We start from the raw sequence: 13,965 nt of genomic DNA on the forward strand, positions 1-13,965 counted from the left end.
CAGGAAAAGTTGTACTCTTTTTCCTTCGCTATGGTTTTTTCCCACTGGGTTTTTTCAAGCAAGGTTTTAACGAGGCAACTTATGTTGATATGTGAGCATCCAAGGGGGAGTGTTGAAAAGTCTCATGGGCAATGAATGCCCACAGTTTCATTAGTAGAATTCTTCAGCATGGGCAGAAGTTTTCAATGCCTATGCAAAGTGAAAGTGGAAAATGAATTGTATTGTCAGAAGACGCGTTATAAATTTCAAGATGCATTAACTGCATCAGTTTGGAGTTGCTCTATAAATAGAGCACTCCGCATGTAACAGAAAATATAAGAAGAAAGAAAACTAGAGAAAAATATCTGTAACATCATATATTCCTCTGCCTTTTATTTGTTATCTGCCTGTACTATATTTTTAGTGTGACATTTTACATATACCTTGCACCTACCATTAAAAGGTTATCTCTCAAACTTTGACTTTTTTTTATAACACTCCTAGATTTATGGGGTGGCCACGCTGCGTGGGAATACAAAAGTAGTGAGAAAGAAATTGGAAAGGGAACCAACGGCTGCGATTTGGTTTGATGAGATGAGAATTTTGACGTTTTTATCTTCATATTTTCAATTTCTAATGTCGTTGGTTTGACCCACCACCATGCAATTGGCTTTTTCTCATTCAATTTTGAATGCAGTTACTTTCAGCTTATATATAAAGTGGTATATTGTCACTTGTACTACTTTTACTGATATTTATTTTACTTGTAAATGAAAAGTTTTAAGTTTGATTTTTACCGTAGGCGAATATGAATCACATTATTACTAGTCTATTGTTAGGCTAAACCCACTCTTTTTCCCCTAATATATATAATATCGTTTGTTAAAAAAAAAGTATAGTATTGCAGTAGTGCATTTGCTTTATGCCTTTATATAAAAAGGATGGATGAATAAATTTGGTATTGGAGCCCGATAAAATTGCGTCAACATTATATAGTATTATGCAAAAAATATGAGATGATATAAAGTTATGAGTGTGTCATTTTTAAGAGAATCCTTTTAGCATTTCTCGTCTAGCTATATAAAATCTATATTTACATTAGGGTGGATGAATAAACTAGTATTGGTCATGTTGGAGACTGATGAAATTGCAAGTGTGTTTAAAAAGTAAACTTTCAATCATACGTGTTCGTTGTGTTGTTTATTGTTATTCCAGCATCTCATCTTTATTAATATGTTTATTTTATTTATGAAATGATGCGTGAGTTGATGGATGAAAGCTCAATTAATTCATGATATATTGGTGGTGGTGTGTATTTTAATTTGATCAATTTATATTAATGTTTCATGGACCGATAAAATTACAAATGGATTTTGAAAATATAACATAACGTTAAGAACCAAGCCGGCATTAGTGATATTGTGACAAGTCTTTGTTTTTATTTTATGTATGGAGTGGTGTATGGGTACTTGGATGAAAGTGCAATTAATTCAATGTATATTGGAGGTGGCGTGTATTTGGTTTTGGTCCATTTATAATAGTGTTTCACGAACTGATGAAATTGCAGATGGGTTTAAAAAATACAACTAAACGTTAGGGACCAGGCCGGCATTAGTGAATTGGTCACAAGTCTTTGTTTTTAATTTATTCATGGAATGACGTATGAGTGGCTGGATGAGTGGGCATACAAAGATGAGCAAGGACGAGCCATCTTGTACTATGCAAAACCATTTTCCCAGTTACAAGTTTCTACCTTAATTCGCTTCACTTGTGTCTTTGCTTGTACTGAATACAAGAAATGGCGGAAGGAGTTCTCTTCAACATTGCAGAAGGGATCATCGGAAGGCTAGGCTCCCTTGCTTTCCAACAGATTGGATTGATCTGGGGTGTCCAAGATGAGTTCCAGAAGCTTAAGGAGACAGTTGTAGCATTCCAAGCTGTTCTTCTTGACGCTGAGCAAAAGCAAGCCAACAATGAAGTCAAATTGTGGCTCCAAAGCGTAGAAGATGTAGTCTATGAAGCCGATGACGTGCTGGATGAGTTTAATACTAAAGCTCAACAAAGACAAATAAATACAAAGGTGTCAAAAAAGGTACGCATCTTCTTCTCTAACTTACTCAAATCAACTTGCTTTTGGGCTAAAGATGAATCATAAGATAAAAGATACTAACAAGAAGCTTGGTGAGGATGCATTTCGTAGAACCTTTCTATAATCACATAAGCCTATTGATATCTACTTATCAGGAATACAATAGGTCTCTCAATAACTCATAATGAATTGTCATAAATCCCCAACATTATTGTTTTGAATGTTTAATATAACTTAGCATTACAAAATTCTATTAACTTAATTAATACAATTCTATCGACCTAATGATATGTCTACCTAAATTCTTATATTTACGCCTTTTTTTTCTAGCTCAAATGAACTTGTTACTGGGTTAAAAATGGGTTATAAAATAAAAAATGGGGATAATTAAGTCTGATCCCAAGTCACTAATGTTTATTGATGAAACATTTTTAGTTTTAAATTTTTGTTTGAAGGCCTTTGACTTATGTCCATGTCAAATTCTTAAAATTAATCAAATTCCATGTCAGATTTTCCTTTTCTTTTTATTTAAAAAACTCATTTATTCATTTCCTTTTATGTCATTTCCGTTTAGGATAATTGATCATTTACATCATTTAAGGGATTTTATTGCAGCTAGATATCCCTAACATGCCTTTAATTTGAAATTAAAATATGAATTTTTATACGTCCCAATAGTTTCATCTCATTTTTCGTTTGACTGAATTAACAATCTTTTATTAATAATCATGGGTCCATTATATTTGCTAGAACGCTTATGGATGCCCTCCTTTTTTTTTTTTTTTTTTTTTTAAATCTAAATGGGTACATTGTTTTGAAATTTGTATCTAACTATAAGGGTACATTTTTTTTTATAAAAAAAAAAACTTTGGGGTGTACACATATGAAAACAATTTACTTTTGGGAGGATGTAGGAATTGGACCATAATTAATAATTATATATGGCAATTGTATGGGTACTTTCTTTTAACAAGTAACTACAATTATACCTTCCTTAGTCCAAAAAAAAAAAAAAAAACTACAATTATACCTTCCGTATATATGTAATAGGTACAATTGCAATTGTTTTGAATGCTGCTAGACTCTCTTTATTGTCATATTTTTTTGGGAAAATTAGAAACTCTTGTACTTTTATAATACTCTTTAGATTAAACATTGGTTCTATTTTGAAATTTGATTATGACGCCTAAACAATAGTCATGTCCGTATTTTTATATTTATTTAGATTACATGTAATTATTGTATTTTTTTACTTTAGAATGTTAATTATTAAATTCCATATATATCCCTTTAGGTTGATATATTTATGTACGTGGCCTTTTTTTTTAGGAAGCCAGTTTCTTCTCCCATGTTTGAGTCGTATGATTTCTTCTCCCACGTTAGAATTCTATGATCCTCATTTTTGAATTTTGAATGGACTTATCCATTTCAATTAGTGGTTGTTTTCACTATTTTATATTGATATCATGTGAGATAATTAGACGTATTCTCTATTTTCTGAGGCTTGAGGCTGGTACGTTCAAATAATATATTTAAACGTACCAAATACGTGCCAAGAAGATATATAAAGTAACATACCAAATACGTTTTTTTAAATAAATATAAACGTACCAAAATAATATATAAATGTGCCAAGAAGAACTTAATTAATACAGTTCTATCATATTAATGATTATGTTTATTCAAATTCTTACAGGTGGGCCTTTTTTTTTCTAACTCAAATCAACTTGTTTTTGGGCTGAAGATGGGTCATAAGATAAAAGATATTAACAAAAGGCTGAGTGAGGTTGCAAATCGTAGACCCCTTCACTTAGAAGTAAATCGTGAAGATACACGATTTGTAATGAGAGAGAGGGCCACTCACTCATTTGTCCCCAAGGAAAATATTATAGGGAGAGATGAAGATAAAAAGGCAATTATCCAACTTTTGTTGGATCCCATCTCAACTGAGAATGTGTCAACCATTTCCATATTTGGATTTGGAGGATTGGGGAAAACTGCACTTGTCCAACTCATATTCAACGATGAGGTGATTCAAAATCATTTTGAGTTGAAAATATGGACATGTGTCTCTAACGTATTCGAGTTGGATATACTTGTTAAGAAAATCCTTCAATCCAAAAATCATGATGAGATTGAGCAGTTGCAAAATGATCTTAGAAAAAAAGTAGATGGGAAGAAGTACCTACTTGTGTTGGATGACGTGTGGAATGAGGATCGAGAGAAGTGGCTTAGCTTGAAGAACTTGTTAATGGGTGGTGGAGAAGGTAGTAGAATACTAATAACCACTCGTAGTAAAACCGTTGCGACAATATCAGACGCAGCTAAATCATACACCTTAAGGGGTTTGAATGAAGAGCAAAGTTGGTCTTTATTTAAGAAAATGGCTTATAAAGATGGAAAGCAGCCAGAGAATTCAACAATTAAGGCAGTTGGGGAGGAGGTTGCAAGAAAATGTCAAGGAGTGCCACTCGCTATAAGGACGATAGGTGGGATGTTGTTCACCAAAGATGACGAAACTGATTGGTTGAATTTCAAAGAAAAGGAACTTTCAAAAATAAGTCAAGAAGAAAATGATATTTTTCCAACACTTAAATTGAGTTATGATGTGCTCCCATCACATTTGAAGCATTGTTTTGCTTATTGTAGCTTGTTCCCACCTGATTATAAGATCTCTATACAGAGATTGATTAGACTTTGGGTGGCGCAAGGGTTCATTAAGTCAACTGATGAAAACAAGGGTTTGGAGGATGTTGCATATGAATATTACAAGGAGTTGTTGCAGAGATCGTTTTTTCAAGAAGAAAAAACAAATGAGTTTGGTATGATAGTAAGATGTAAAATGCACGATCTCATGAATGAACTTGCAATCTTAGTGTCGAGGGTCAGAAGCGTCGTAGTTAATATGAACCAAGAGAATTTTCATGAAAAGCTTCATCACGTATCTTTCAATTTTGATATTGATTTGTCGCAATGGGAAGTGCCAACATCCTTGCTAAAAGCAAACAAGATACGAACTTTTCTTTTTACTTGGCAAAAGCCTTATGGAAAAAGAGGTGGGTCATTATGTGATTCATTTTGTGCTAAAATTGTTTCAAATTTTAAGTCATTGCGTATGTTGAGTCTCAATAAATTGCAAATTAAAAGAGTACCTAAATGTCTTAAAAAAATGAAATATTTGAGATATCTTGATCTTAGTGGGAATCCCATGGAGAGACTTCCAGATTGGATAGTTGGACTTTCGAATTTGGAAACACTAGATCTCAGTGGGTGTGATAGGCTTGTGGAATTGCCTAGAGACATTAAAAAAATGATCAACTTAAGGCATCTCATCTTGGAAGGCTATTGGAAAGTGACTGGAATGCCACGTGGAATTGGTGAATTGAATGGTGTTCGTACATTGAATAGATTTGTTTTGAGCGAAAGCAATTGTTTGGGGAGGGGCGGTAGTGCTGGTCTTGCTGAGCTGGGGACCCTTAAGGAATTAAGGGGACATTTAGAAATTGATAAGTTGAGGCATGTGGTGTCAGAATCAAATGTTGGTACACCTCTCAAGGACAAACACCTTGATGAGTTGCAATTAAGGTGGAAATATGGAGAAGATGTAAGGGGAGTTGATGAGGAGGATATTATAAAGTCAATGGAAGTATTGCAACCCCATTCTAATCTAAAGCAGTTGTCCGTGTATGACTATAATGGTGTGAGGTTTGCGAGTTGGTTTTCTTCTCTCATAAATATTGTTAATCTCCGATTGGGTGGATGTAAGAGATGCCAACATCTTCCACCCTTGGATCATTTGCCTTCCCTTAAGTCTCTTCATCTTTGGAATTTGGAGAAGTTGGAGTACATATCAGAGAATGAGAGCAGTAATAGTATGAGTGATGAGATGATGAGGATCCCATTCTTTCCCTCCCTGGAGACACTCAAGTTATACAATTGCCCTGTTCTGAAGGGATGGTGGAGGGCCCACACTCATAACAGTGCTTCTTCTTCTTCATCAACGGAAAATCTGTCGTTGCCTTCTTTTCCTCGTCTTTCTACATTGGAGATCAGGAATTGTCTTAATCTAACTTCACTGCCAGAAGGGATTCGTGGACTCCCCTGTTTAAATACACTGGATATTCGGCAATGCCCCATGTTAAGCGAAAGATACAAGAAAAAAACAGGTGAGGACTGGCCTAAGATTGCTCACATCCCACACATTGACATTGATTAAGGTGCGTTTTCTAACTTGTTTCAATTCACACTAGCCTAATTCAATATAAACTACGAAATATTCAAATGCCAATCTCATTTCTTAATTTTATTCTTCATTCATCATCACCAGCATTTTACTATATCTTTTCAAATGACGTTACCATGTGGATCAAAGTTTCCGTCGTCCATGCTTTTTAACTTCAATTTTTTTTTTTAATCTCTCTTTAATTTCCTTCTTTTCAATTATAGTCTTATATGCAGCGAATGGGGCCTCAACCTTTTGGATTCAATATGTGATGGCCATGTTGACTGCTTGGAGTGGTTGTTTATGTTTTTTTTTTTTTTTTTTTTTTTTAATCATCGGGGTTCAGGTACTATGTCCCCCCTGTTGTAATGTTTTTTCTTCAGTAATATAATATGGGCGTGAGGGCCTAGCCCCCTAGCTTTGACTGGGTTCCAGCCCTCTTTAAATATTTCTTTTTAATATAACTCCAACAACAGCGACCATCAAAAGAGCTTCCCAGAGCGACATGATCTCGTCGCCATAATAATCCTTTGTACAAGCAATTCTAAAACCATAAGATACCTAAAACAAACCTACTGATATTACAGAATGGTTTAACCCAAAGTTATTTAATTCAAACACCGAACGCAAACCCTAAGCACCTTGATAGTCCTTAAACCCGGGAAAGAGTGTATACTCACAGTTGCAGAATCCCAAAGCCACGCTTGAAACGTCTGAAGCTGAGGGTTGAGCTTAAGTTGTTCCATGAGTGCATTAGCTTCTTTCCACTCATCTCCGCTTTCAATGTGGCATTTTCAGCAGCCCAGATCGCATCATCCACCTAAAAATATTGCAAAAGAAAAATGTTTTAGCTCCTAAATCCAAACAGCAAAAGAAAAAACACAGAAAATTAAGTAAACAGAACGCAACTGAACTTGCACAGCTGCTTCTCAAATTCACGAAATGTTGCTAGAATGTTGCAGCTGCGCGGCAAATTCATCAGGTAATTTCTGTTGCCAATGATTTTCTATCAAATGAATTCATTTTGTGTTCAAATTCTAATTAATAATAAGAAGGATACCATGAATTTTCTTTATCCAAATCTTGTAATTAATAATAAGAAAAATACCATGAATTTCATTTTGGGAAGCTGTGCAACATACCCTCCTCTGGTGAAAACATATCCTACAATGCAGCAAGAAATAGAGTAAAAGGAATAATAGTTGGTTTCCATCTAGAACCTCAAAACCCCACTTTAGTCTTTCTCTTGCAGGAGGAAACAGCATCTCCGGTGAAAGTGCATTCGAACTTGGCATCCATTCCTCCATCATACTTAGAAGCAACCGCATCCTGAAAGGAAGTCCCATGACAAACTTCCCATCCATCCACTGACTCCGAAGTCTTGAACTTTACAATTGTAAGTTTGCTCTTGCTACTCTTTCCAGCTCGTAATTGCGCCATTTTGTTGTTGTAGTCCTGCAATGCAAACAGTCAAAAGCTTCACATAAGCAACTCTCGAACGGTAAAATTTAAATCCAACATTGAACCAACCCATGAACTTAAACGACATCAAAACCAAAACAGATTACTAAATGTCAAAAAAGAGTATTTCAAGGCTATGGCAATAAGGATCACACCTGAAATGCTTTAGTAAGATTGAAGACCCCTCTTTGATCAACCCTGTAGAGGTCTCCGCTGATAGTAGAAAGTGCAGTAGCACAATAGATAATCTTGTTACAGCCCTGTACTGCGGCGTACAGGGTAGCAGTATCACCCACATCCCCAGTCAATGGCAAGACAGATATGAAAAAAGAGAGAAAATGATAACACCCACCATTTAAAGAGAACAACAAAAAAATATCTTGCAAACCCTTGATTTATCGGTAAAGCACATCAGAACCAAACAGTTAAGAAAATGATTTAAAACCAATTCTATATTTCTAATCAGAAAGAGCATTTCACAAAATTCCAGATCTGCTACACCATCAAAGGACAGACCGAATAGGAAAACGACATCATTCTTTATCCAGATTGAAACAACAATCCCACTAAAATTGACTACTCATAAGAATCTCATTCCACAATACTTCTTCAGTCCAGGCCTAAACAACTGCAAGCAAAAAAAAAATCCCCAAGATACATACTTTCATCCAAATCATCCACCGCCATTAACAAAAGCACAACCTATAGCTTCTTTCGGCTAAGATTACAGAACAAATTGAAACCCTACTCATTCCCAAACATGCTTTTGGAATCAGAATAGAAAGGAAACTTGAAATTAGAGGATCGTACAAAACTGGGCTGCGGATTGGACTCGTGTTCGGAATCGACCTCTTCCTCTTCCTCTTCAGATTGATCACCGAATAGGTTCTACATCACCTGGTGCCGCTTCTCCTCCCCATCGCTGCTGCTGTGTGTTGCAGTCGGAGCCCTCAAACTACTGACATTAAATAGTTCATTTGATTAGATCATAAAAACTATCACCATAGCATCCTGCAAATTTCAAGTAGTGTGTGTTGAAACAAATCTGAAAAGGAATGAAAACCCTGTTAACCAAACCCATCAACAGTAACATAAGCCTCACCAATCGTAGCAAACAAAACCAAGCCGACGTGGTCAACAATACAAAAAATACTCCGAACATCAGCCAATATACAGCACGTAGAAGCAACGCAATTTTTTAAATTTTTTTATTTTATAAAAATACCCAAATCCGTAATGATCCTAACAGTTAAAATTAGGGTTTGATAATTAGTGCACCTATTGCTATTAGACTTTGATCCCCGGGAATTACTGGATACTGTTGATGATGCCATTGTGTTCAAGCCAATGGATTTCAACCCTATTCGCAAAACATCACAAACTCCATCAGAAAAAGATCCCGAATGGAATATGGCTAGGGCGGACTGCCTTAGAGGAATGGGCAGAAAAGATTCCCGCTCCGAGCATCCAGCAGCTCAAATACCCAAATTAATAACCAAATAATCGAAACCCACAATAAAAAATCATACAAAAATTAATGCTTTCACAGAAAAATGTCTAAAACCCACAAACCCTAAAAAAAAAATATTATACAAAAATCTCACCGTGCTCAGATATACTAATTAAGATTAAGGGGTTTTTATGAGCAAGAACACATCCAAACTTGGAAATGTCATACGATGTAATATTTTTTTTCACTTATAAATGATAAATGTTAGGTTTGATATTTTTTTTCACTTATAAATGATAAATGTTAGGTTTGATTTTCGTTAAATGCGAAGTTGAACAACATTATTGCTAGTCCATTGCGAGACTAGTCCACTAATTTTCCTTAGTGTATATAATATCGATTATTAAAAAATGATAATATCGATTGTTCAAATAATAATAATAATAATAAAATAGGAAAAGTGGTAAAGTGAGAAGGTAGTTTACATATACAATATCATATAAACCAATCATATTCTATTAACAACCTCAATTGCAAACAAAAATGATCACCGTACCCATTTAAAAGACAAACAAATAGATAAGCTCTTTCAAAACTTTCCTCCATAACCAATGAAATATCATCTCTAATTGAACCAAGCATATGCTCCTTGAAAAAGCCCTAGGCCTAATTTCAAACTTGACAACAAAGTTTTACAAAAGAAACATCGTGGGCATACATTTATAAAGTGTAAAGGGATTCGGTTTTTCCGAACCCCCAATACCCTTAAATTGTCAATGCAACTGTGTTAACTGTAATTGGATGAATGAATGCTCGCGGGTGCTGGCAGAGGATGAAAACAATGTCAAGGCGCTATTTAGGCGAGGCAAAGCCAGAGTAGATCTTTGGCACTGGCTGTTGTCATTGATTTATCGTCTTTTGGCACTGGATATTGTCATTGATGTATCGTCTCTTCAGGCACGAAAGGCATAAAGCTGAGTAGTCAAAGATCTGAAGCTTTTGAATTGTACGATAAATGAGGAAATTCGTGTACTGAACTTCCTAATAAACAAGACTACGAATTGTGATTTGTGACCCAGAAGGTTCAGTTTACATGCCACAGTTTTTGCCGGGATCAAAGATACAGTGATAAAATTGAACTGTTCTAAACCGTGAGACAAGATCCTCATTTTGCTTTGTTTACCGAGTTCCGATTGTGAATTTTCCGTCACCACCATAATTTTTTAGATGGTGTGCCAAAACAAGTGACTTTGTTTCTTTGAAGTGCTTCTTGGTTCTTTAGTTTATCTTTGGCTGGAGTCGTGCAGATACCTGCAATACTTCAACAAACAAATTGACAATGTTTGTAACTTGATCCTACAAACAAACGCATAGACAAAACTTGAAAAACGATGCCAACCTGAATCTTTTACAAAACAAAGCACCATGAAAAATTTCAATAGTAAATGTTTTCCCATATAAAAAAAGAAACAATGAAATAAACGTTTTACTTCGAAATTTCAATATAATCTTAGGTCAGACATTAACACCTTACTTTGAAATTTCTCCCCCAAAATGTGACAACAGTGTTCGAAGACAATCGTTGTTGAGTAGACATTAGGTGGACAACTCTTTGACCATGTCATTAGACACATTACAAAAAGCTTACTTTCCATGAGCTTTGCATGTAACTTACAAATTCCCAAGTACATGTGTCACTTGTATGTCCTCAACTTTCATTGCTTAATCAAGTTTACGACTGAAACATTAAACCAATCCCGAAAAAAACAAAAACAAAAACGCGACTCTCTCTCTCTCTCTCTCTCTCTCTCTCTCTCTCTCTCTCTCTCTCTCTCTCTCTCTCTCTCTCTCTCTCTCTCTCTCTCTCTCTCTGGCTTTCTTACTACACAAAAATGTACCTAATTAGAGCATGCCACACATCAACACATCCAATCCTCCACTTCATAAATCACAGCTACTGGCTTTACTCGTTCTGCTTCGCCACAAATTATATACGCAGAAATTAGAAATTGAAATATTGACACTTTTCATCGAACATCTAGTGTGCCACCTTCTCATATGCTTTCTTGTAAGATTAATTGAAGAAGAATACTTCAGTTTTTGAACAAAATTAACTTCAAGATGAGTAATTTAACAGAAATGAAGCAAAAAGTGATGCGAACTAAGTAAGCACACAAATTAAAACCCTCTTGTGACAATTGTAGTATATGAATAAGTAGGGATCGTTCTTAACCGGAGATTAGGAGGGATTGCAAAATCACTTGGAAACTAACTCAAAAACGTAAAATAAAGTTTGAAACACTAAACTAGACTCAAAGAATGCAAAACTAAACAATAAAACACAAAAACAAATCAAAAGACTCAAATAATACAAAACACTTATAAACACAAACTAAGACACTTTCTAACTAAATTGGACACTAAAGTAAAGGGGGATTGAGATTTTGACGAAAATAAAATAAATGCACAAATTGTAATTTAAAGGCAGAATTTAAATATGAATGTGATGAAATATGGAATGAATGCTAGCTAGAAGGTTCTTCTCCACACATGTTACACTTGCATACAAAATGATTTTCAGTTGGTCTTTCGATAAATTATGGAATTCGACACTCCAAGTTAATTAGGTCCGCTTAAATTAACCTTCAAAATTCCCTAGAATCATTGAATTGGATGAATATGCATCGCAAACAAATTATTCCTAACAAGTTCTCTATATGAACAGCATGATAAAGATACAAGTTAGAATCATTACGTTCTTTGGAAATTATAAGCATCGACAAGGCATTTGTAACTATGAAAAGCATGATACTCTTGCCAGGAATTCAATTAACGCGATTGTTTATAAGCAACCTCCACTACTTGTGAATATAAGTTCATAACTATTAGGTGAAACTCACTTATACTCTAGCGTCAAATTCATGCATGAACATTAAGCGTGCACTCTCAATAAACATACACAAACAAGTTATCAATCAAACAGTTAAATGAATTGAATCCAACATTCATGAAATTCCAACCAAAAGTAATCAATTCATATTGCAAGTATAACCATGGTTTCGAATCACCCCCTAGCTAACTAGGGGGATTTAGCCTCTCATGTTCACAAAAAGAGAATTACAAATGAATGTAAACATAAAGCACAAAGGATTGATTACACCTAGAACGCCCAACGAATCCACGTGAATTGGTGCGCGACGAAGCTCCTCGATCCCCTTCTCCTTCTGCGGCAGATTGGTTGTGGGGTGGTGTAGGAAGGTGTGGAAGGTGTAGGATGGTGTGGAATGGTCTTGGTGGCTGCGTGAAGATGGGGGAAGGCTGGAATTGGTGTGTGAATTGTGTATGAATGGGAATGATCTGATCTAGGGGTTCATATGAGTATATATAAGCACTTAAAACCCTAGGGTAATCAGATATGAGCTTGTGACAAGGTAGGACGGCTAGGAGACAAGGTAGGACGGCTAGGAGACAAGCTAGGACTGCTAGGAGACAAGCTAGGACGGCTTGTGACAAGCTAGGACGACTTGTGACAAGGTAGGATGGCTAGGAGACAAGGTAGGACGGCTAGGAGACAAGGTAGGACGGCTTGTGACAAGCTAGGATGGCTAGGAGACAAGGTAGGACGGCTAGGAGACAAGCTAGGACGGCTTGTGACAAGCTAGGATGGCTAGGAGACAAGGTAGGACGGCTAGGAGACAAGCTAGGACGGCTAGTGACAAGCTAGGACGGCTTGTTCTTCCAATACAGAAATTAGGCACCATGTGTGAATAGATAAAGCCTTCTAGAAATAAGGTTTTTAGGCCCCCTTGCAGCTCCCTAACTGAATTCAAGCCTTCAAATTCGTCCATCCTCATGCCTCCATGCTTGCACTATCCAATCTTGGCCCAAAAATGCTCTAGAATGCTCCAAATTGCTTCTTTTTGCATACTTTGACACTAAAACCTGAAATTGCACGAAAATGACTTTAAACACTAAACTAACTAAGGAAAAACAACATAAATGCATGAGAACAAGCCAATTAAGTCGCATAAAAATGCTCCTATAAAAAAGAAACCCAAAAATCTTTAACTAAACAACAAAACTTGGTCTTTGAACAAATAACTTCCGGATGAGTTTAACAGAGTAGAAGCAAAAAAAAACCCAGAAATTTGAAAAATTTGTCTTTCAGAACTGGAATTACCTTGAACGAATATCACTCCCGCTGCGAGAGAGATGGAATAACAGGTTGAGAGGAGAGGCCTTTTTTCTTTTCGGTCAACTTGATGAGGTTTTCTGGTCGTAGTGTTTTCATCGAGAGAGGTGGAATTAAGAATTCGGGAGTGCTGTCCAAAGGAGATAACGACAGCTCAAGAACCGAACGCTATGTAACTCATACGTGTCAATTGGGATATACTAGTAATTTTACCGTGTTGGATGAAAATTTGAAAGAGTAAAATTATCTTCCATTCTAATCTCTCTTTCTTTCTCTCGTCTTCCATTTGGATTTTTTATGCTCCTAATATTTTGGGGCATCCCGACAATTATATACCTGCTAATCCGATGCCCACCCAGCCTCATATCGTCAACATTTTTATTTAATTTTTTATATAGACAAAAAGACAAAAAGAAAAATGTAAGAGGAGTGAAGAGAAGATGATGGTAATATAATAAGGGTCCATGTGGATGGAGTGCTCAAAACATAATGATTTGAATTTTTACTATATTATTGAGTTAATTAAGAAAACCTATAAAACTAGTAGTGAGCTCATCGAAATGTTTTAATTC

The 13,965-nt window shown here is 35.7% G+C and overlaps 2 protein-coding genes across 7 annotated transcripts in view; one reads left to right on the forward strand and one right to left on the reverse strand.

Annotated features, from left to right (window-relative positions):
* Positions 1-1,710: 1,710 nt before the first annotated feature.
* Positions 1,711-13,965, forward strand: part of LOC103957677 (disease resistance protein RGA2-like) — a 99,310-nt gene continuing 87,055 nt past the window's right edge. Inside the window, exons 1-2 of one of the 2 annotated variants that reach the window (XM_048586214.1) lie at positions 1,711-2,071; positions 3,765-5,610. In XM_048586214.1, coding sequence (XP_048442171.1) covers positions 1,778-2,071; positions 3,765-5,610 — 2,140 coding nt within the window. In that variant the 5' untranslated portion in view covers positions 1,711-1,777. Of the gene's footprint in view, positions 2,072-3,764; positions 5,625-13,965 lie in introns of both variants that reach the window. The other variant, XM_048586213.1, reaches the window with a different exon arrangement.
* Positions 5,947-13,965, reverse strand: part of LOC125468218 — a 58,977-nt gene continuing 50,958 nt past the window's right edge. The window contains exons 1-6 of one of the 5 annotated variants that reach the window (XM_048586233.1): positions 9,030-9,423; positions 8,562-8,709; positions 7,907-8,016; positions 7,511-7,745; positions 6,971-7,110; positions 5,947-6,182 (exon numbers count right to left, since the gene is read on the reverse strand). In XM_048586233.1, coding sequence (XP_048442190.1) covers positions 6,041-6,182; positions 6,971-7,110; positions 7,511-7,654 — 426 coding nt within the window. In that variant the 5' untranslated portion in view covers positions 7,655-7,745; positions 7,907-8,016; positions 8,562-8,709; positions 9,030-9,423 and the 3' untranslated portion in view covers positions 5,947-6,040. Of the gene's footprint in view, positions 6,183-6,970; positions 7,111-7,510; positions 7,746-7,906; positions 8,529-8,561; positions 8,710-9,029; positions 9,424-13,965 lie in introns of those variants that run through there. The other 4 variants (XM_048586234.1, XM_048586232.1, XM_048586231.1 and 1 more) reach the window with 4 other exon arrangements.

Source organism: the organism of the source record quoted next, unplaced genomic scaffold (assembly GCF_019419815.1).
Source record: "Pyrus x bretschneideri cultivar Hongxiangsu unplaced genomic scaffold, Pyrus_bretschneideri_v1 Contig24, whole genome shotgun sequence".
Taxonomy (NCBI): domain Eukaryota; kingdom Viridiplantae; phylum Streptophyta; class Magnoliopsida; order Rosales; family Rosaceae; genus Pyrus; species Pyrus x bretschneideri.